Consider the following 24688-nt stretch of genomic DNA (forward strand, 5'->3'; position numbering starts at 1 on the left):
AAATGACAAAGTGATAATACTCTATACATTTGACAGACAAAGATAACTGATACCGAATATTTTTACACGATTCAAAAGACAAGAGATTACATTCAATACATTTGATAGAAAAAGATAATCAATATATGAATCCGAGCCATTTTTGTTTATGTCACATAATAGAAGCGATTTATACTAGATAGTATTAAAATTCAATATTTAACCACAAAGTTAAAAAGACAAAGATGCTACACTTAATTCATTTGATAGACAAAGAAAACCGATTAATAATGAAAATAATATCAAAAGAACGTGCATACACATTATGACTTAATGTCATTTATCTAATTGTCAAAAGTGTATCTGTGTATTACAACGAAAATTCACGATTGTATTATAAGTGATTATTTAAATGAAAATGTCGGAAAGCGTAGATTTTAATTTAATATCAATGAAAAATAAAGTACAGTTTTTAAATATAAAGGAACAATACAACTACGGCGCAGATCTCAGTTTCCAATTTCAATTTAATGATTACACCCCAGAAGAAGGTGATAGGATAGGTATATTCAAAGTTGGTTGGAATAGCGTTAGAGATTACGAAATTTTCGAGTGGGTTCCTCTAAATTTCCCAGAAAACGTCGGTACTATAGTGTTTACTAAAAATTTCGTATGTAAAATAAAATTCGAAGAAGGCGATTTCTTTCAGTTATGTTATTTAGGAAGAGAAAGTGAAATATACGGAGTTAGTTCGCCTTTCCAGGTAACTTTATAACATATGAGTATTTAGTTTTCTTTATTTATAATCACGTTTTTAGTTTATTAAAGACGATTCAAAAATCATAATATCTTTCTCGAGTGGTGACGTTGATATTTATCCGAAACATTTTACGCTTGATAAAGCTACTAAAGTTTATTACGACGAACAAAATCGTAAATTTAGAAAAATTAGAGACGAAAATATAATGCTCAAAGAAAGGAATAAGGACCTTGAAGAAGAGGTAGAAATGTTAAAAACGGCTCTTAAATCTGCTCAATCGCAACAAGCGCACGATAAAAATTACGACCAAGAAATCGCGTCTTTACAACAAACTACAAAAGATTTGAAAAAAGCAGAAGAATTGCGACAATCGGAAATTGATATGTTGAAAAAAAAGATAACGGAAATCAAAGAAGTTTTCATTGAATTGAGCTTAGAAAAGAAGAAAGTGGAAAAGAAATACGAAACATTGAAACGAAGCCAAAAAGATGATAAATCATCAAAAATTAATGGAAAACCAAAAGAAAACGACAATGAATCAAAAAGTAATGAAAATCTCAGAGAATTCGAGATAACGAATTTAATTTCGATTCCTCCATTCCCAATACCTCAAAGTATGCTCAAACAAAATTTTACAAAATAAAAAAAATAATTAAATCACTTGTATTACCAATTTTCATGTGTTGTAGTGTGATAAAATATCAATAAAGTTATTTATGTATGATTTAATTAAATTTTAATGTAATTATTTATACTAACTACCTTTTAATATCTTAATGTGTGATTACTTTTTTCACATCCCTCGTTTTATACTTACTATTGATTTTTCTTAATTGACAGCTTTTTTCTTCTCTTTTATGACAACGAAAACATAAGTTCTATGATAATCACTTATGCAACCACCATTACATGTGTATATTTAGTTGCCTATTCCCTATTTATTTTCATTTTTATACTATTAAGTATATGGTTAATTCTCAAATTATACAGATTGGAAAATTTTGATTTTTTCTTCCAATTATGTGTTGGAAAATTTCTTTTTTTGTACTCAAAAATGGAATTTGAGTTTTATTCATACTTACTATCGATTTTTCTAAGTTGACAGCTTTCTTCTTTTCTTTTATATGACAACGGAAAAGTTCTATGATAATCACTTATGCAACCACCATTACATATGTATATTTAGTTGCCTATCCATAGTTTAATTTTCATTATCTATTTATACCTCTACTATTACATATGTGTATGTTGTTGCTTATTCTTGATAATTTCAAATTGCATTTTTTCATTTTAGATTTAAAATTTCTTTCAGTAACTTTAAAAATACTATGAATATTTGTGAAAAATTATGAAAAACAGTTAAAAATATTGAAAAATCGCGAAAAACGTGTATAAAATGATGAATTTCCTCATTTTTAGGTTGGAATTCCTTATAATAAAAATGAAATTCCCTTCATGGACTTTGAAAATACTATATTTTTGAAAAAATATGAAAAACAAGAAATTGTTATGAAAAATTCTGGAAATGTGCTCGTAACGATGGATTATTTCAATTTAGTCCAATTTTCAGATGACTTTAAAAATACTACAATTATTTTTGAAATATCAAAAAATTCTAAAAATTTGAGATGAAAAGTCACAAAACGATGGATTTTCCATTTTGAGTTAGAATTTCATGGGTTAAAATTCAAATTTTTCTATAATGACTTTAACAATAATATTTTTGGAAAAAATTTTGAAAAACACCAATAATTTCAAAAAACTATGAAGAATGTGCACAAATTAATAGAATTTTCCCATTTTAGGTTAGAATTTCCTGTAATGAAATTCAACTTTTCTTCATTGTCTTTCAAATTTGTTTCTTGGACTTTAAAAATATTTTTGGAAAAAATACTATAATTAACGCAATTCCAATAAACCTCGATTGATTTTGAAAAAAAATTAAACGCTAACACCGGCGGAATTTTGGTATGAATAAATAAAAAAAATACCACTTAGTGACAAATCTATTTGAATGTACCAAGTTACAAGACCTATTAAAAAAAAATTACTACAGTAAAATTATAAACATGAAATACTAATGTAACCTTAAACTACACGTCCACAAACTTCAGCCTGTCAAGTAAAGATCTCGTCTAGAAAAAGTTTTTGAAAAATTCCATAATCAAAAATGCATTTTAATTATCAGATAAAATAAAAAATGTATCCCTACTGCGCTAGACAGAAAATTTCATAAAAACACTTATGGAAATATTCTAAATATTAAAGGAAAATCTACAATTAATGAAAAATTGCAATGGTGCAAAATGACGACGATGACAAAATGTAACTATTAAAAAATAATAAATTCAAGCTCTTTCACCACGGATTCGGCGCGCCAACTGAATGTCTTTAGGCATAATGGTGACTCTCTTGGCGTGGATGGCGCACAAGTTTGTGTCTTCAAACAAACCTACCAAGTAGGCTTCACTCGCTTCCTAAATACAATTCATAAGTGAAAAAAAATATCCCAAAATGTATAAATATCAATGTCAAATCAAACCGAAAACGTGTACAAAAATTTTTCCAAAATTCTAAAACCTATGGTGTCCAATTTGTTTTCGAGGTGTGATGGAAGTCTTGCCCAGCTTTATCCGACTCTTTTGGGTACTAGACTTGCATATTTGGTGGTCCAAACTGTTCTGTTGAAGCAACAGGTGCTTGGGAAGCAGAAACTCAAGCAACTTCACTTTAGATGTAAAAGGCATTGAGATTGCTTCATTTCCTGCAATGTTTGTTCTCAACGATGGTCTCCAATTTGTTTTCAAGGTGATGCAAGTCTTGTCCAGCTTTACCTGGCTCTTTGGGGTACTATACTTGCATATTTGGGGGCTCAAAACTAATATTTTGAAGCGACAGGTGCTTGGGGAGCAAAATCTCGAAAAACCTGGACTTTGCTTAAATTCAAGTGCAAAAGGCAGACAATAGAGGTCATGGGAGAAAGCATTGCCATAAACAATTCTTTTTCTTTTCAAACATCTTCATTATGGTACAAAAATCGTTCAAACCAGCCAATATCTTGAAATGCAGATCTTCAACGAAGGATTTGAGTGTATTTCCAACATAATGGAGGTTACGGGAGTAAGCCATGGGATAAACTATAGTATTAGTTTTAAATTTTCCTTATTTTGGTGCCACAAGTAATTAAAATCACAAGGTTTCCTACAACATTTGTATTTAATGAAGAATTCAAGTGTATTCTCAAAACAATTATGGGGCATAACTGTATCAATCGATCAAATACAGAAGAAAACTTGATGAAATAAATCAACACAGAAACAAAGTTGTTATATAAGCAAAAAACGTCTCTTATTGGACTAAAAAAATTACTGAAACAAAAAAAAACAGATCGTTTCAAAAAATTTTTCCAAAACTGCTAAATTCAATTATAAACAAGATATACCAACAGAGACAAACTTTTTAACAAATCTGGAAGCACCTGATGTTATTAGAGGGTAGATTCGGTGCAGAGGAGGAAGATGCTTCTAATTTGGACTGGTTTAAACGAAAATATTGAGTCCCAAATCTAAATAATAAGTTTTTATATCCCCAAATTGTTCTATATTCCAGAGATTAAAAAAATAAATTTTTCAAAATTTTCGTTGGAATATTTAGTAAAATAAAAATTTAGTTACAATCATGATCAAATAGATATAAATAGTTGTTAATTAATTGCAATTAGTGATTTTTTTTTTCATTGGAATGATTAGGATAAAGCCAATGATTTATTATGAAATTATCAAACACGTTTTCGAATTTCAACAGATAAAAATATCGATTCAAAGGTTAAAAAACGACTTATAATGAAAAAAAATGGATTTTATAATTCAAAATTAGAACAAACTCATATATAAATTAATTAATAAACATTATAATTTGATTTGTACATTGATATTAAAAAAATTTAAAATACAAAAACGAATTTAAAAAAAAGTCTTTATTTTCTAACCTGTAAAGCCCCAATAGCAGCCGACTGGAAACGCAAATCAGTTTTGAAATCTTGAGCGATTTCTCTAACCAAACGTTGAAACGGTAATTTCCTGATAAGCAATTCCGTAGATTTTTGATATCTTCTGATTTCTCTCAAAGCTACAGTACCAGGACGATAACGATGTGGTTTTTTAACACCCCCGGTAGAAGGTGCCGATTTTCTTGCTGCTTTAGTAGCGAGTTGTTTTCGAGGAGCTTTACCTCCTGTTGATTTACGCGCAGTCTGCTTTGTACGAGCCATTTTTTAGTAGTACCACAAAGATTTAAGCTAGAAAGATTATTTTTGCTGTAACTATCTCCCGCCAAGAGATTTTCTTTAATTATATTTTACGTTATTGTTTTGTTTTAAACATCGGTATTGTCCTTAGTAACCAAGCATACTTAGAAACGATAACAAATATATTTAAAATCAATTTGAAAACATTTGTTCGAAATTTAGAAAATGACCCTCAATCAAAACAACATGGCGTCCGAACCTACTCACAACAATTCATTACGATTTCATCGAAATTTATATTATTACGGGTGAAATTGCAAAACAAATTCTATCAAATCAATTACTTAACGTTTTATCATGTTTTTTATTAAGAATATTCTAAAAGTACTTACTTTTTTGATGTAATAAAAATGTGAACTAAATTCGTATCAACAAACTCACTAGATACAACTAAGAAAGTAACGCCAACAAAAATTATTTGAGCTGGTGGGAGAAACTATGTTGTCGTGTTTCTCATTGGTGGAAATATAATTTTATCATTGGTTGAAATTTTCTTTTCAAAAATATACGTTTATTTGTGCTTAACAACTACTATCTTTTATCCTTTATTTTCTAATGTAAAATGAAAAGAGAACAATAGTGATTTAGAACCTAAGAACTAGATTCGGTACAGTTTTCTTCAAATTTATTACCCCATGACATAAATAAATAAGAATAATCATATTATTGTTGATGTTGCCAACTATTTTATAATACCGAAAAATTACTGTATTTACATCTTAATAAAATAAAAAATCAAGAATAAATTTTGAAAATATTTCCGGTCTTATACATCTAAAATTATAGATATAATATATATTTAGCCTAAAGAAATTAAATTGTTTAAATAATCACGGCACGGCAACACTGAGAGTAAATTTTTCCATATTATCTATAGAATACTTAATAGGCGCGAAATTTGAATTTAAAATGTTTTTCTCATAACAATAATGTGATAATTGCGTGATAATATTATCGGGATATATAAATATATAAAATAAAACGAACAAAATCTTAATACTTTTGAACAATCTTTTCAATAATTTAAATAAATATTGGAAATAATGATTAAAACAATGAGTATGTAATGAAATGTATATCTGACGATTCTACGAATTTCAACAAAGTAAGAGTCAAAAAATAATAAGCGATAATATTTACGTACGCGTAAACAAAGGGAATAACGATTATAATAAACTAAAAAAGCTTTTTCACAAAGTAAAATAACTAAAAATAGATTTGTGCTAGGCCCATCAAGAACACTAATAGAGATGAGTTTTCATTTATTAGTCGTTACTTTATAACTGTCTTATATTCATTGTAATAAACGAGAATATGAAATATATTCACGTTTTTATTAAAATTCTATCAATTATTAGTAGTAATATCAATAATTTCAGTGATTTTAGTTACTGTTTATAGATTTAAAGTCATATAAAGTAAAATAAAATTCAATTTTGTTTTGATTTTTGGTGAATATTGTTTATTATATTTCTTCTTCTATTTTCTTCCATAATAAGTTTATGAACTAATCCTGTGTAGATTATTCGTTAATGTATCTACGTCACATGTTCGTGTTGTTTTTGCTTATCTCGTCATCTACGTTTTTATAAATGGTTGTCAATTTCAAAGTACTTGGTTTATTATATTGTAAGAAGTGTACAAAGAGTGGAGATAACGTCGAAATTTAATAATAAATCCCATAAACCATTGTGATTTTTAATAAAATGAATTTTAGAACTATGAAAATCTGGGTATAAACTAATACGTACATGTATTAGATCCCACCTCTACAAATCGCGAGCAGTGGTCGCGGTTGTGACTAAGCCGCAGTGCTGTTTAAAATATTTGAGTGGAAGGTGTATTTGTTTAAAGTTAAAATATCATTCGACCATTGCTTAAAAGCAACTTGTGCTTGATATCTAGTTCATTTAAGCATAAAATATCCGTGAAAAGTGGATTAAAATAAGAAGAATCTTGTTGTGATTAAATGTTACTTTAACGGTCAACGTGTACTCGCTATCGAGGATGTGTCTACTTCTTGGTTTGTTTTGAATGTTTCGTTGACGAATTTGACCTTTTTAATCGACCGAAAAATTTAAACGTTACCACTCGGAATCGTTCGTTATTTGTTGTTTAATTGTTGGAATTATTGATAATAAATTAAAAAAACGGTGAGCATTATAGGATGGATTAAAATAATGAAAAAGGTGTGGAGGAATGCGACGAGAGGCACGCGAAGAACTGGAGGTACATTCTTATAGGTATTAATGGTGTTCTTTAGCTGATATGTAGTATAAGCACAGAGCTGGAGATACCTACCAAGGTAATTATAAGTTTTCTGGGTATATAATATTCTAACCTATAATTATTTAATTTTTTTATATATTATTAAAAAAAACAGTTTTAACTTTAAAAATTTTCTTTTACCAATGAAATAATTCGTTTTGATAACATTTAAAAACCAGTGGTGGCTTACAGGGGGAAATAAATAAACTACAAATTACCTAAAACAATAGTTATTCTTATTTTAAGAAAGAAAACATTCAGTTCGAGAAAAACAAAAAAAATATTCAAAAATAGTGAATATTTTCGATACAAGCCTTTATTGCAGCCATGTTGTCAATTATTCTAATTAAATTCATAATATAGTAAAGAACGTCTGCCTTTTTTTATTTTTCATCGTAGCTCTAATTACCTCATTCACCGTTGCCAGATTGAGAGAAAGTAAGATAATTTCACGATTCCTTTAGAAACATGGCGCTGTTACAAGTATTACTATCATTAATGTAATAGACAAAAACGTAAAATTAACTAGTAAAGGTTCACCGAGAGTTCTAAAACCGAATAATACTAAAAATATTTGATATATAAATATTATTTATACATTCAGATATGACAACACTGGTGCTCTACTTGTTTGAATCCGACCCTGTAATTTAGGTTAGATTTACACACAAAGTATACGAATTCTATTAAATTTCCACTAGTGCTTTGACGAGAACGATTATTTACTTCTTTTTTAATTGTATAAATAAATTACGATGTATTTTCTTTCAAGTTCTCATACAACGACACCTACGATCAAAATATGATAGTAATAAAATCTCGTATTCATTCTAACAAAAGTTTTTTTTTGTTAAAAATCGTGGGCGGGTTTGTTGGAAAATACGCAAATAGTTACTGTAGAAATGCGGATACATTTGTACGAAGTAGATAATTTCTATGATTATATATAAAAAAGAAGTAGAAACAAATAAGAAATACACATACGTCATCAATCAGTTATCGCTTATATCATTCTTATACGTATCTTTTTACGATCTATGATAATTCCAGTGGCGTAGTCAATTCCAATAAATTTTTTCGATGGAAATATATATAAAAAAATAATTTTTACACAATAAGTTCTACGTTTTAATTATCTCTAACCACCGCACATTGTTTTTTTTTATAATTTTAACGAATTGTTAAATGTATTTTAATGTGTCTATTAAAAAGCTCTGTAACTCATAAGAAAATCCCCCAAAATAAAAAAAATGGAGTGAAACTGTAGTAAACGAATGATATAGGACAATAGATGACATCAAAAACATAACCTTGAAATGCGAAACATTTCCACATGTATTTGATACTCATGGTTAGTTGATTCTCTTTATGCTCTCCATAAAATTGACGTTCATGGTCATTCCAGTGTCGTAGTTAATTTAAATAAACGTATTTTTTGCGAAGTAAATACATATTATCTAAATATATATAATATTATTCATAATTTGTTGCTTATTAATAAATATCTACAAATCTACACGTTTCCTATTATATTTTAAGATGAAGTAAAATATTGTCAGTTTTTCGTAACATTCCCATCACCTGTTCTCTTAGACATAATAAATCTAAACGTAAACACAGTATTTAATGTTCTGTAAAGCAGTAAATGCATGAAAATCAATGTAAAGGTTTAAAAGAATAAAAATAAATAGAATAGAATTTAAAAGAACGTATGTCGTTACTTAAAACACAATATACGTTTATACAGGATGTATCGCATAAGATCGGATAGAGCGGAGGTGTCCAAAATATGACGATAGGGGTAATTTACCTCTAATCAAGTTGCATCCCCAAGGATGTCACAAAGAAACTTCGTTGAGTATTTATATTTTTTTAAAATGATAAAATTTTACGAAAAATCAAATTATTCATGATGTCAAAATTTAATTTTTCAAATTAACTGACAGATAAAAAACTTTAAGGGTTAGGTCATTCCTAATTAACCCTTAACAGTGTACTAAATTTGGTATTTCAATGGCTACAAAGACAATTTTTTTAAAAATTTTGAGCCCTATAATTCCCCAGTGATGTAATTTGGTATAAAAGTGAATTGCCCCCAATCATCATGATTTGGACTCTTTTACACGCCACTGTTCTACTGTCAATAGAAAAGGATAGAAGGTATGCAGATGTTAATTAATTTTTAACTTTCTTAAATATAAATTTATTAGATATTAGTGAATTTATGAATATTATAATAATAAATATTAATAATATCATTAAAACATCTGTAATATGTGCTATTTTTACTTCACAGGTACAAATGTTTAAAGCACGTGATTTAGAATTAATTCTATGATTGTGTGTTTTAATTAAACTGAAACATTGTCATCCGTTTTGTAATTATCCGGATGTAAATAAAGTAAAAGCTATTTAAAATTAACCTACTTATTTGTTTCGGAATTTTGCTATTTATACGTGGATACATAAAAGGTGTTAAAGAATAGTAGGATGATCGCGAAAAATTGTCTTGAGTTAGTTTGACCTTGAATAATTTCTAATGTAAATGCGAGATTAGACGAAATATAATGTGTGGACGAGTTCATTATTTCTAATTTCGAGGTGAAGTCTTTTGAAAATATGAAATTGTTCTTATTTTTGTTTATTTAGAATTAGAAAGTTGGAATAAAAATGTATCACAAGTGAAAAATAAATATAATTAGAAAGTTTTGATGTAACGTCTTACTATAATTGTATTAATTAAAAATCGTCCAGGGGCGTACTCGTTATTCCAGAGGGTTGAAGTTGACAATCGAACAGGGACGTAATCGATATTTTTATCGAGGTTATTGAGATAAAAATAAAAAAAATTAAAAGAAAACCGATTATTTATGCGTTTTCGTATACATACATTTTCCTGGCATCAATATTATGATTTGACGGCAATTAATTTATTGAATTTTAAACAAATCATAAATAATTACGATCAACACATTCGGTTGTCTGCAATTTGTTTAAGAGTTTTAAGTAATTTTCAGTTTCGTGGTCTAAAAATACGTCGAGTTTTCACACATCGAATTTTCCTTAATAAGATGAGTTCGTTTCGATATTTACAAAAGTTTACTACGGAAACGTTTAAAAATGGACGGTTCCATGACCCCCCTGGTCAATATTTTTTTATGAATGTATTCTCTTTTCTATTTATATCAGAATTTCACAAGTTCGTTATGTTCCGGGGGAAGTAGATGATCTGACAACAATGTAAACGTAATTTAGAAAACCGTATTGTTAATGTCGACAAAAGAATTAAAAAAAATATATTAGCGGAAAAATGCGAAATATGATAACAACGTATCATAAAATTTTAACAAATGGAAATTTACGAGAAAAGCAGGAAATATGGCAACTATGTAGTATGTACTATAAAACGTTAATAAATGAAGATTGACCGAGAAAATAGGAAATCTGGCAGCACTGTATGTACACCCAACTTGTAAAATTATTTGTAAAATTTTAATGAACAAAAATTTCCAATTTTTGCAAATTCTCATGTTATCGGAAAAAAGAGAGCATCTGGCAATAGTGTAAATACAACATTGGAGTTTTACAGTACTTAAAACGTTAAAAAACAAAAATTTTTCTCAAAAATCTTCAAGTTATCGGAAGAAACAAGAAATGTGGCAACGTTGTAAATGCAAACAAAGAAAGGGGAGAATTTTTTTTCTAAAATCATCACGTTTTCAGAAAAATTACAGATCTGGCAACACAGCCATCATGTTTGTTCGTATTGTAAAATCTGAATAAATATATGAATAAACTCATAAAATAATCAACTTTACGTAAGGAAGGGATATTTCGCAACAGGGTAAATTCGACTAAATATCATTCGTACCGCAAAACCTTACAAAACAAATTTTTTTTCCAAAAATCATTACGTTATTAGTAAAATGGGAAATCTGGCAACAACGTAAATAATATCGTACTATCAAACCTTTCAAATAGAATATTTTTTTTTGAAAAACTATCAAGTTTTTGGAAAACTAGAGAACTGACAACAATGTAAATACAAACAATATGTAGGTCGTATTGTGAAACAAATATATATAATTTTTTTTTTAAATCATCAGGTTCACGGAAAATGGGAGATTTGGCAGCAATGTAAATTCAACATTATTATCAGACCATTAGAAATGGAACCTTCTCGAAAAAATTATAAAAGTTGTATCGTAAGAAAAACTTTAGATCTGACAACAATGTAATTCAACTTTAATCCCGGTGACGTTATTTGACGATATTAATTCAATTCGACATTTAAGAATTAAAATTCAAGCGTAAATCGAAATTTTGATTCCGTTGCCTGGTCCATAATTCAACCCAAACAATTTATATAAGAATAAGTGGGAAAATCTGTTAACATTAGTGAAGTGACAACAATAGATCTAGCTGAAAATGAAATAACCGCCCAGAGTTTAAATAATTCCAATATCTATTTCGGTCACTTACATACTATTTATACAGAGTATAAAATGATGAAAAATAAGTAACGAGAAAAAAAAACAACGGCCTCGTTTCGTTTTTGTAATATTAGAAATAATACACGTAAAAACATATGCAATAAGGGAAGCTTCATTAGAAAACTTGACAGACCATAAAAAAGAAGAAGATAATGACATAGTTTCATTCATTATTATTTATTGATGATTACGAAATAATAATACAATAGAACTATTAACCATAGATAACCTAAAAAACATCGTCGTTAAACCTTATATAGAAAGATAGATGTACCGGGTATACAACGAAAGTTACCCCCAAAAACACGTGGAAATAATTTTCATAATAGGTCAATCACCAGAATAATCGAATTCTTCAACAAATTCTGCGCATTTTTTATATCACGAGCTATGTCTATCTCTTGAAATAACAGGTGGGGGAGAGTGGAAACTTTGTTATGTATAAATGCTTGTAAGTCCGGTTCTGCTTGGTCGATATTTATAAACTTGATGTTATTTAAAAGAGCTTCTCTCCAACAATATAAAATACGTAAGTTTTAAGCAATTTAATTAGCAACGTAAATGCTAGAGGGCGTTGTTTTATATATTTTCGATTTCGTGATTTTTTATAATAAATTTAAATAGAAACATACGAATTTAAGTATATGTTATGAAAGTAAACTGATTTAATATTAATATATTGAAAACCGCTTATCGATATCTTTTTTCTGTTCCGAGATATCTTAAGAAATGTTTGAGTAATCTCATTAGAATTTTAGCGCATGCGCTTCACGATGTGGTATATATTTTAGGTGGTATGTCGGATGGCCCTGAATGATCCAAAGCGGTGCCGTCGGAGGCGTAGGCGGCGCAACTCCACCTACTTTGGGGGCGGAGCTTCGGGCGGCTGCCGCTCTCGGTGATGTTGCGGCATGTAGACAATATTTGGGGGCAGCGCGTTTGGTGCGATTTTCGCGCGATGAACACGGTCGTACCGCTCTTCATTTGGCAGCGGCGAACGGTCATCGCGAAGTGGTACGGTTATTGGTATCGGTGGCCGCCCCCAGGGAAGTCGACGGACCTGACGGCGCGGGGTGTACGGCGTTGCAAAGGGCAGCTGCGAGTGGTCACGAGGAGGTGATAAGGTTGGTGTTGGCCAGGGGGGCGGAAGTTAATGGACAGGACAGTGTGGTAAGTCGAAAGATTTTTTCGTTTCGCGCTGTATATTGGCAAAAATGTCCCATATTTTTATAATTTTTAACTTTGGTTTAGTTGTTGATGTTAATTTCGTAAACTGTGCCGTATTTTCAAAAATTTATTATCAAATTTTAATTATAGTTGAAAAACTATGACTAACGATCGAAAATGCCATAAATTAAAATTAACTGCGGTAGAAAAATTAATTAAACATCATTTTCTTCTTTCCAATTGTAATATCGTTTCTTTCTAATGTATCCAGTGTTGCCATACTTATTTGTCGACAGTTAATCATCGACTGCGTATTGTATTTCGTTCTATATAACTGAAAAATTATGAAAAAACCTAAATCAGTTCATTATATAATTAAATTATTAACTAAAAATACAACTTTGTCTTTAAACCCTACAAATTCACATAAAATTCTTCAAATTAAAAAAAATCTTCATACCAAAGAACATCCTCGAACTCTGGCAACCATGTATCGACCATGTCTTTCTTCTTTTTTGTGACATTTGCTAGACAAGACCTTAAATAGCAACGGCCACAATTTTACAACGAACTATGCTTGTTGTTGCTGGATCGGTTCTATTTTCTGCGTTTATGTATTAAAAAAAAATTTAGTATTTTTACGAATCATTGTAATGATCAGATGGTATTTAATTTTATTTTTACTAAGTTATGATATTAAGGATATTATCATACAAATAAAATTATTCGACATTGGGCACTAAGAATATTAATAAAAAATAATCATCAATTTACCGGTAAAGAGGAAGATCTGACAACAATGTAAATGCAATCAACATGTATTGAAAAATTGATGAAACAAAAGCAAGCAACAATATAAATGACACTAAAAGATCGGCAATATTATAAAAATTTTTGCAAAATAATTAACTTACCTTTAAAATGAGAGATGTGGCAACACTGTAATATTCGAGCCGTTTTGTACAATCATAAAAAATAGATGTTTTATCCCATAAATCATTTTCTTGGTAATATATTTTTGGAACTATCAATTGGCAACGTCGCAGGATATACTGTTTTTTGTTTTATATTTCGTGACTGTGGTTTTTTAAGGTTTGAATTAATCTTCTGAATTTGTATTTAAAATAATAACTTTCATCGTACAATATTATTATTTTTTCCAACCTGTACGTTATAATGACATTCTTATTCAAATTTACCTTGATTTCCAATTTCTGTTTTAAAAATCTCCTTTTTATTGACTTGCTATTTTAAATTTAGAATACGGAGGAAATCGTAAATCCATTCATATCATAAAAAAAATTCGAAAAGATGACGAATTTTTACATCAAAAAGCCGTTAAACTAAATTTAAGACCGTTAATTATAGTGATTTCGAGTCGTTAAAATGTTTAAATATAATTAGAAATGGTATATTTTTTCAGTACGAAAATTGTACACTAATCGTAGATTGATGTAAAATAAAAAAGAATGAAAATAAACAGAATAAAATTTGAAAAAATGACAATAAAACAAAAGAATGAATGAAATTTTGATGACTTTGCATTTAATCAATATGTCGCAACGTAGAAAGTCATTTGTTTGTAGAATCGAAACCAGTGGCGTCGTAATGACTCAACAAATATGGATGACGAATTAGTACAGGGTCGGCTTCATTAAACATCGCGAATAATTATTAAATAATTTTAAAAATAATCATTTTAATAACAAATAATAATATTTGAAATAAAATATATTGTGTTTATATCGCAAATTATTCGTTGTCCAATGTTATAGAAACAGGGTCGTACTCATGTACTATCGATAATAATCTATATAATTTAATTGCATTTTTTCGAATATTCCACGCGTCACTGAAGCCGAAACGGAAATTCTGTAATACCTTTAGCATTAATAGGATCGTTTTAAAATAGTGTCGTGTCCTGGTCTTGTCGTTAACATTCAAAAAATAACTAAAATAGATGTAAGTGCATAATAGCTAAATCTGTCTAGTTTACGTATTGTTTTGAACGTGAATAAAACGGTTTTTTAATTTCATTTGTTCAAGATTTATTGAATATACTATAAAATTTGACATGATTTTCATCAATATACAGGGTATCTCGCAGAAGAACCGATAAAGAGCAGAGGCGTATATGGAAGCCTAAAATATGACAATTAGGAGCAACAGTTTCGAATTAAAAAGTTGTGAAGTAATGAATTTTTTCGAAATTTTGAGCCTCACAACTCCTCAGGGTTGCAAGATGGTAAATTGGCCCCAATCGTCATATTTTGGACTTCCCTGAAAACATCAACTCTGTATTGGTTTTTATGCGGGCCACCCTGTATATATGTAATAAATTTTAAACAAAACATTGATAAAATTAATATTTTCATGGCAACTATATCAAAGAATATAATTTTTTGGCTCAAATATCAAACACCGCATAATAATTTCAAAAAAATGAAATGAAAACCATCATTACTTTGAAACAGTAACGTACTTAAAAATTTGAAATTCATATATATTAATATGTGGAAAAGCCAGCCCTGTATACAATATACATCTATCGCTTTCTTCGTTCATTTTCAATCAATGAATCTCTAAACAGCTCTTTGTAATTTCTTATTTTGTATATTCTTTAATAGATGGCGCAACAATATATTTAATTCATTAATTGACATCATTTAAATAATTATTTGAAAAAATATGATTTGTTGACAGAAATTTCAAACATTGCATTAATGATAATATAAAAAAAATTATAATTAAAACCTGTACAACTACAAGCCTTTCCTTTCAATCAAGTTATCCTCGACCAGTTCTCTGTAATTTCGTTTACTGTCTACCGATTAGTTCCCTGTAATTTCTCACTTAATGTACTCCTCAACAGATGACGCAACAGTGTAATTTAAAATATGGACAATTATGTATTTCAAAACTGGATTATTTTGTATTATTTGTTGAAGCACGGCAATACTGCACTTCACGAAGCTGCTTGGAAAGGTTATAGTAGAACGGTGCGTTTATTAGCTTCCGCCGGCGCTGATCTAAATCGTTCGAACGTCGGTGGATTTACGGCGTTACATCTTAGTTGCCAAAACGGACATAACCAATCTTGTAGGGAACTACTTTTAGCCGGATGCGATCCTGATATCCAAAACAACTACGGGGATACAGCTTTACATACCGCGGCAAGGTGGGTTTGTTTTTTTATACTCCCCTGACACTAAATGTCAATCACACTCACAATAGATTTATAATGACGTAACCAATCGAGATCTATGATTTACAAGCAAATAGTTGAATTAAATAACTACAACAGTATTGCCAATTGCTGAAATATAAAAATACTTATATATAGAACGTATTTTGACGCGGATTTTAGGTACGGGCATGCGGGCGTCACTAGAATTTTGATATCCGCTCAGTGCAGGATATCGAAACAGAATAAAAATGGCGACACCGCATTACATATATCCTCGGCCATGGGTCGTAGAAAATTGACGAGGATTTTATTGGAGGCCGGTTGTGAAAAGAACGTTCGTAATAAACAGGGAGAAACTTCGAGGGATATAGCTTTGAGGAAAGATCTTTTCGAGATTTTAGATATTTTAGACGACAGCGGCGTCGGTAGGGAGAGCAGAAAATCGAAAAAGGGCAGCGGTGGAGCGAAAAAACGATCTAAAAGTAAAGTCAAGTTTGAAGATGCCGTAGATAGTAAAGGTTAGTTAATTTTTCTAAAATATATATTATTATAATAAAACAATGTAATATTTAAAAAAAAATTCGTAAAAATATTTGAGGTTAAATTATCTACAGCCATGATTGAAGCAGTAATCGTTTCTCAACTTCTATAGTACAAAAATCGATTTTTTTCTATATAAACATCGATTTCTATTAAATCGATATTTAGAACTGAATTTTATTACGAAATATACAACACGATGTTTGAATGACTAATACAATTCCCATAGAATCAGTAAACTTATATAGTACATACTTTAACCACCAGAGGGCGCTGACTGTATTAATAAAGTTACAAAATGAAGTTGGTAGCAGTCGTAAGATTATATACTCGATAGATCAGCCACTCTCAAGAATAGTTCACCAATAGGATTGCTCAATAAACTGAATGTGTCTGCCATGTGCGTGCGAAAAATCGCCATACGTGACGTCACCTGCAGACCTCGACCGGTCTTAACTCTTTGTTGAGCTAGACTATTTGATGAGTTTAAAGGCCAATTTTAACAAAAATACAGTTATTTTTTTAAGTTTTATTCATTATTATGAATTAATATTAATTTAAAATCCAATTTCCAATTATTCAGTTAATTTTAAGTTCCATTTATAATAGGTATACAATGAAGAAAAGAAATTAAAGAAAATGAATTATTTTTTAAAATGATCTGTATTTTATAATTAGTAAAACAAAAGCCATTAACAAACTTTAAACTAAAAATTAAAAAGTAAAAACAAATGAAATGATTTAAACTGATTTATGAAAAATATTTCTAATAATAATCTAAATTATTAAATTTAAGAAAAATAATAAAATATCAGATATATATAAAATAAAGAGATAGGTAGAAATCTGTCAATGAGCAAAAAAAAGTAAAATAAAAATCTAGATTAGTTGCTGGACAAATGCAAACCAACCGACCAAAAACGCTGTTATGATTCGCCCATTTTTTTAATTTTTTATTGTGGTGTATAAAGAATAGAAATTTAAATAAGCCAATTAAATTGTCATTTCTGCTCAGCTGGTTTTCTTTCAGCCAGTAACTGACTTGGATTTTAATTTTTATTTTGCTATTTAAATCCAGCTTTAATATAACAAAACATTTTTACCTACCCTTGAAAGTCTCACAAGATTATTTTGCCTTAAACAATAATATTGTCTTTGTTCACTATTCTCCACATATATAATACACACAAATAATAGTTTTTAAAACGTAGAACTAAGTAAAAAACGAATTTCCAACTCTTCAATCACTTGTACGACCTTTTCGAATTAACAAAAACACAAGTAATACCGCACAGCGTAAATGGTAAACAAGCCGTCGAGGTCTGCAGGTGACGTAAGCATCACTTGACCTTGGCTCAAGAATTGGCGTATGTACGTCTTATGGGATTGATCAATCCTATTGGTGAACTATTCTTGAGCCACTCTGTATAAAATCTTGACGACAAAGTTCGATCCTAGCGACATCTCTCGAACTGGCTTCGTACCAAGAAAAAAGATTTCTATAATCAAATATTTAATCTAAGGTTCATATCCATGCTAATTTCGCGGGAACTTTAAAAATAACTAGTAATTTTAAATGCTCGAAGCTAGTTGTCGCATCAAATTGTGAATGAAGTATTATGCAAAAACTTTCATTTTACTAACATTTCAAATTCAAATATTGTTGCTTACAAAAAAATATAAATACCTGAAATTAAAATGTTGTTGAAACGAAGTATTTTGTAAAATATTTTCGTTTCATTTACAATTTATGTGACAACCAGGTCTGACCATCTAAATTTCACAATTAAATGGTTTATATAAGATATAGGTAGATGGAATATTGAAACACAGGATGATTATTATAATTTTTATTTTGTTTTTGACATTTTATTATATCCACCATAACAAAATTTTTTTTACTCACATGTCACAGTCGAGTGCCCTTCAAGTTTATCTGTTTCCATATTAGTCGATTTGATGGTTCATTAATTATACAAATACAAATTATATAAATTCATGACTTCAGGTTCAATTCAAATTTATTATATGGACAGTGTCAATAGTTGTGACTACAATTATTACAATTATATATAAAAATATTGCCGTTTTGAATTCATACTTACAAGGTTCTTCAACAAGGGCTTGAAATAATCGCTTCCTTGTGTACACCTTAAAAGGTTTTTTTGTTCCCTCTATTGGGCTGTTACCAGTAAAGGTGCTGATAGAGGAACTAGTCCTTGCAATTGATTCTAAAAAATTTCATAATTAATCTCAATAGAAGAAGGAAATCAGTAAGCAAAAATAAACAATTGGACAACTACATTATAGAAAATATACAATGACATTTATCTATCACCTAAATTATTATTGAATATTACTGAATAATCCTTTTGGTTATTAATATGAAATAAAAACATGAAGCCTGTTCCCCAGATACTAAACACATTAATCCATTTCTCTTTGTTTTCAAATAACTATGTGCTTATAACTGCCATAAATGGTTGAGTCATGCATATACCCAAAATGTACAATGATTTAAACAATTTAGTATCTTGATTACATGACTAGAGGAATTAACAGTCAGATTTTAAACATCAACTGTCATAATTTATTTAACATTGTTGCCGAATTGATTCTAATGACGGTAGATTTATTCCATACGTAAATGAAAGAATTTTTCGAATTATTTTCAATAAAAACATCGATTTTCATTATATTTCTTCTTCGTGTCATGATTTTTTTACAAAAAAGCGGCAACAGCGCGATATCTGAACTTATGATGATGATGCCAAACAGAACGAATTTCATAAATACTCATTTTAAATTTTTGTATTATATGGTACATAATTTAACCGCTAGAGAGCGGTATTTAATGATATTTAAAGATCATTTGTTTAACAAGGTTGCCGAATTGACTCTAAAGTATGACATGTTGATTATCGGACAAACTTGAAGTAATTTTTCGAAAATAATTCGTGTTCCTCATTTTCAAACTTCCACCTTAAAGAAATGGTTTTTCAATTTCTGTGAATAAAAACCATCGATTTCATTGTGTCATGATTTTTTTATAAAAAATTAGGTAACAACACGAATACTAATCTCATAATAATTATTTCAGAGTAACCTTGAATTCCGTAGTATATACTTTAACCGCTAGAGTGCGGTGGTAATATTAACATAGTTACCAACCGAAATGGGTAGCAGTAAACTAATTAAAAGTATCCTATCAATGGTTATAATTTAACGCTGTTGCCAAATTACAATGACGAACTTAAAACTTCGATAATAAAAATATGTGATTTGTTTTGTTGATTTTTAACCATACCATGCGGGTAAAAAGAATTATAAATTATTAATTTCCCTAACATGAGTTAAAAATTATTTTAAATGTTTATGTTTTCAAAGATAGATGAAAATTTTGACGTTTCGACTATCTTTCAAAAATTATTGAAAAAAAAAACTAATTTTGTAACCTAAAATCAAGACGATTAGAAAACATAAATTATAAAAAAGGTTAGGTTAGGAATTGAAGAAAAACTGTATTTCTTAACGTAATCTAATCCAACAACAGGTTAATGTCAAAATAAGATTTCGAATGAACTTTTTAATGGGTTATTTATGAAGTTATTTCCATATTTCATACGAAGTTATTTACAAATTTTAAATATAAATAAACGTTTTATTTAAAATAAGTATTTTAAACGTAAATAAACGTTTCAAAAGCGAAATTACACGATTTTAAATAGACATTGACGTTTGTTTACATTATAATAACTTTTTAAGGTTATGTTTCGAAACAGGTGACATAGTTCTCTCTGATGGTCAAAATAGGTATTATATATCCCAAGATAAGGTAAAATTTAAATTCTTAGATAATATTTATACATTTTTATTTCGTAAATAAAATTTTTAAGATTTCTAAAGTTGTAAAAAAAATTTCGATTGTCCCATCTCTATTAACGATCTGTATGGTGATATATAAGGAAGGATCGTTACCTAGCAACCAGTCGAGTTCAATGTAGCATTGTTGCCACGTTTTTTTCAAATATATATATTTGTATGAAATAATGAAGGATGTCGTTATTTTTTTAGAAATGCCGAACGAATCGAAACCATGGTCTCCATACGGGTGCCATTATTTTCCAGATCCGAAAAATTTTCCAGCCCCCAGGCTGGATTCCCTCCCCGATGAGCCCTTAAAAAAGGGCGAACAGTATTATTTAGATCTAGCAGGTGATGTTTCCGTTCGATATACAGGGCGGTACCCTATTTGACTTTGGGTATTTATTTTTTTTTTGTAGGAAATATTTGTAAAGGTCCAATAGGCGTAGGGTACACTTGTTATTGCGCACCGCTGTTCAAGCACTTAGAAGCTAGGATAGAGAGGGATAAAAAAGAGTTACAGAAGGCGCACTTTAGGTTAAGACAGAGGGTGATCGGTTTGGAGCAGAAACTCAAACGCGGTCAACAGGGTAGGCGGTCGGAAAGGGTTTTACCTACGGGTAGGGACAAGGAGGTGCCTCTGCCGAGATCTAGAAGCCTGGAAATGTTGTACGAAGCAGATAAACCACAATTGCAAGCCACCAGGTAAATTACATTCTGATTAATTGATTTTTTTTAATTAATTTTGTTGACCCACCCTGTATATATATATATTTTTTTTTTTCAAAAATTCACGTGATAATTTTTAATGTTCCAATTGAATTACCCTGTATATTAATTAGTTTTTTGACAAAACAACTTTTTATAAAAAATCTAATTTTTTTGCTTACCCTGTGTTTTTTTCGAAAAAATGTTTTTTAATAAATTTTATTTGATAATTTTTAATGTTTGTTTTAATGAATCACATGGTATATTGATTGGTTTTTAGGCGAAAATAATTGTTGAAAAATATTCAATTGTTTAAATCAGTTTTTTATGAGAAAATCTTTTTTAAATTAAATTTTACGTGATTATTTTCAAGGGTTTTAATTTAATCACACTGGATATTAATTGGTTTCTACAAAAAAAATCCTTTTTAAAAAGTTTTTTTATTAACCCACCCTGTATATTTAGTTGTTTTGGAGAAAATATATTTAAAAATTATATTAAATATTAAATATACCCTATATATTTGTTGAAAAATATTCAGTTTTTTATTCATTCACCCTGTATATTTAGTTGTTTGGAGAAAATATTTTTTCAAGAATATTACATGATTGTTTTCAATGTTACAATTGAATCACCAGGTATAATGATTGATTTCTAGAAGAAAATTATCAAAAAAAAATTAAATTTCTTCATTTGTCCACCATCTTTTTGAGGATGATCTGTTTTAAAAAAATTATATTATTTTCAAGCGTTCAAATTGAATCACCCGGTATATTAATTGGTCTTTAGAAGAAAATATTTAGTTTTTTATTCATTCACCCTGTATATTTAGTTGTTTGGAGAAAATCTATTTTTAAAAAAATTATTTTCAATATTCCAATTCCAATCACCATGTATATTTTTAGGTTTTAATAAGAAAATAATTTTTGGAAAATATTGAATTTTCCATTTACCCACTATATATTTCGATTTTTCTTCAGAAAATAATTTTAAAAGAAGTTAATTCGAATATTTATAATGTTTCAATTAAAATCACACGGTATATTAATTGGTTTTCTATAATTTTTCATAGTTTCATTTACCCACCCTGTATATTCAGTTCTTTTTGAAAAAATCTTTTTTCAAGAATTTTACGTGTTTATTTTCAAAATACTAATTGCATCACCCGGTATATTTAAATATTAATTGGTTGTGCGAAGAAACTAATTTTTAAAAAATCATTCAAATTTTTTTATTTGCTCACTTTGTACATAGAATTTTCCATTTGAGAAAATATCTAATGAAAAATGGGAAAAAATAATTAAAATTAATTTGCTAGGAAAATATATATGTAAAATTTTCAATTTAATGTTATTCCACGTAATTATACTAATTTATATTGAATCGCCGGGTATATTAATGTTTTTTTAAAAAACACACAAAACTTGGATGTTTCTTTTTAAATTTCATAGAAGTATGGATGAACTAGATCCGGCGGAAGAAACGGCAACTACCCGACCTTCCGTCAAAGAACTGGTAGCGAGGATCCAACAGATAAACTGTTCCACTAACAACGGCAACAACAGCGAAAGCAGTGACGAAGAAGACCTTGCAGTTCGAAAAAAAAATCCGGATAACGAACCGACACCTCTAGACTTTCCCGGCGACGCTCCTCCGAGGAGCAGGACAGGCGTTTACAGTCCGACGATAGTGAATAGTGTCACGGTGAACCAAAACCCTCGGTACATCGAACCGATAGTAGAAATTCGCGAAGGCGGTACCAAATATGGCGGTTACGTGCATCAAGTATCAAATAAAAGACAACCCGTATACCAAACCGACGTCGGATTCGTGGAACCCTATAAAATTCAATATTACGATAACGCCGTAGCCGAGAGGCGGGTTTTATCCGGCGCCAAAACCTACGAAAATGATAGTGGCGTAGCGGGAAAATCGACCGTTAGAACCGAAGTTAATTTCGCAGTGACTAACGTTCCGGATAACGGCGATAGAGATACGAACAACGATTCCGGTTATTCCACTAAAGTTTATGGAAGTTCCAAGGGGAATTCGCCGAATTTGTGCGGTAAGATTGACGGGGACGGTCTCGGAACTTCTTCCAGTTTAGTTTAACCAATATTGTTCTGTTTCTAAATGAAATAAACGTTATTATATTTGTATCTTAATATTTACTTTAGTTCCACTCAGTTTTTTCACAATCCGACAACGTCGTAGAATCGAAACTTTGTTCTGGATAACGATTAAGTACAAAGTTGTCGGATTGTGAAAAAAATAAGTGAAACTACCTCTACCTACCCATTATCCTTGGTTAAAACAATACATGGTTGCCGGATTGTGAACAAAATAACCAGAACTATCTTTATCCACCACAATCCTTTGTCATTACAATACTGTGTTGCCGTATTGTGTCAAAAATAAGTGAATTTTCCTCCACCTACATTCCTACAATATTTGATTAAAATAGTACATGTTGCCCGATTGTGAGAAAAATAACTAGAATTACCTCTACCTACTTCCAGTTCTTGGTAATAACAGTGCAGGGTTGCCGGATTGTGAAAAAAATCTGGTATTTTTAAATAATTGAAAGAAAAATGCAACATTGGTTTATTTTCAAGAAGATATAATAATTTTATAATCAACTGGTACATTTTTTAGCTTATATGTATAATATATTATATTAATTGAATAATTATACAGTTTACAGCTAATAATAAATAATTAGTCATATTTCGAAAGATTATGCGGAATTTTTTCGATATTTTATTTTTATAAAATTCCAAAAACTACGAGGGAGAAGCACGAAACGTTCAAAAATCAAAATATACTTGCTTGAAATTACAAATAATATTTCATTTTACAAATATCTAATTAAAAAAATTCTATAATAACCAACAAAAGTTTCTAACCAATCATTTTTTAACGTGAAAAACGAATTTAATTAATCTCATTTAGACCGTAATAAAAAAATTCGTTACGCCCCTGATTAACGACAATAAGTATCAAAATTCCGATTAAAATTCGTGAAATAAGAAACAGAGATATAAAAACCAGACATTCGCGTGCATGAGAAGGATAAAAAATCAAAAGTTCGCACAAACCGGAACATACACAACTTAGTGCAATATTTGATTCTCCGTTTCTTTCTCTCTCATCGAAATCGCAATAACATTCTTTCTTATACTACGACTTGTAATATCTATGAAAATACATAAAATATTCTGTTACTAAAAAAGAAGAAGAAATATAAAAATAATGGCCGAATTTTAGTTATTCAAATAGCGGTATTAAACATGATATTAATATTTTTTTGTGATTTATTGTTATATTTTTATGAAAAGTGTGTTTCTTTACTTGATTCAATAGTGATATTTATAACAATGATAAACCTAAAAAGTGAAGAAGTGAAAATTGTATCA

The 24688-nt window shown here is 29.3% G+C and overlaps 3 protein-coding genes and 1 long non-coding RNA gene across 4 annotated transcripts; 2 read left to right on the forward strand and 2 right to left on the reverse strand.

Moving 5' to 3' along the window:
- Positions 1-314: 314 nt before the first annotated feature.
- Positions 315-1473, forward strand: LOC130896136 (calcium-binding and coiled-coil domain-containing protein 2-like). Its single transcript, XM_057803951.1, has 2 exons — positions 315-742; positions 798-1473. Exons 1-2 carry the CDS (start codon positions 392-394, stop codon positions 1380-1382), a joined length of 936 nt encoding a protein of 311 aa, XP_057659934.1. The 5' UTR covers positions 315-391; the 3' UTR covers positions 1383-1473.
- A 1254-nt stretch (positions 1474-2727) lies between these two features.
- On the reverse strand, positions 2728-5492 carry LOC130896142 (histone H3.3A). The gene is made up of 3 exons (XM_057803956.1): positions 5378-5492; positions 4728-5036; positions 2728-3216 (listed from the first exon to the last, which is right to left on the reverse strand). Exons 2-3 carry the CDS (start codon positions 5007-5009, stop codon positions 3088-3090), a joined length of 411 nt encoding a protein of 136 aa, XP_057659939.1. The 5' UTR covers positions 5010-5036; positions 5378-5492; the 3' UTR covers positions 2728-3087.
- Positions 5493-6838: 1346 nt separating this feature from the next.
- Positions 6839-23431, forward strand: LOC130896127 (ankyrin repeat domain-containing protein 6). The gene is made up of 7 exons (XM_057803930.1): positions 6839-7350; positions 12598-12976; positions 15922-16151; positions 16341-16678; positions 20775-20915; positions 20984-21269; positions 22724-23431. The coding sequence occupies exons 2-7, from the start codon at positions 12620-12622 to the stop codon at positions 23382-23384; spliced, it is 2013 nt and encodes a 670-aa protein (XP_057659913.1). The 5' UTR covers positions 6839-7350; positions 12598-12619; the 3' UTR covers positions 23385-23431.
- On the reverse strand, positions 18536-19050 carry LOC130896145 (uncharacterized). Its single transcript, XR_009059530.1, has 2 exons — positions 18806-19050; positions 18536-18751 (listed from the first exon to the last, which is right to left on the reverse strand). It is a non-coding gene; the product is annotated as an uncharacterized LOC130896145 (long non-coding RNA).
- Positions 23432-24688: the final 1257 nt, after the last annotated feature.

This window comes from Diorhabda carinulata, chromosome 7 (genome assembly GCF_026250575.1).
Source record: "Diorhabda carinulata isolate Delta chromosome 7, icDioCari1.1, whole genome shotgun sequence".
Lineage (NCBI taxonomy): Eukaryota > Metazoa > Arthropoda > Insecta > Coleoptera > Chrysomelidae > Diorhabda > Diorhabda carinulata.

Bases quoted from the DNA above. Each gene is read 5' to 3' on its own strand.
- LOC130896136 (XM_057803951.1), top strand. From the start codon at position 392: ATGAAAATGTCGGAAAGCGTAGATTTTAATTTAATATCAATGAAAAAT. The intron at 743-797 runs GTAACTTTATAA...TCACGTTTTTAG, and splicing joins GAGTTAGTTCGCCTTTCCAG to TTTATTAAAGACGATTCAAA.
- LOC130896142 (XM_057803956.1), bottom strand. From the start codon at position 5,009: ATGGCTCGTACAAAGCAGACTGCGCGTAAATCAACAGGAGGTAAAGCT. The intron at 3,217-4,727 runs GTTAGAAAATAA...AATTGTATTTAG, and splicing joins CTGCTATTGGGGCTTTACAG to GAAGCGAGTGAAGCCTACTT.
- LOC130896127 (XM_057803930.1), top strand. From the start codon at position 12,620: ATGATCCAAAGCGGTGCCGTCGGAGGCGTAGGCGGCGCAACTCCACCT. The intron at 16,152-16,340 runs GTGGGTTTGTTT...CGCGGATTTTAG, and splicing joins GCTTTACATACCGCGGCAAG to GTACGGGCATGCGGGCGTCA. The intron at 20,916-20,983 runs GTGATGTTTCCG...TTTTTTTTGTAG, and splicing joins GTATTATTTAGATCTAGCAG to GAAATATTTGTAAAGGTCCA.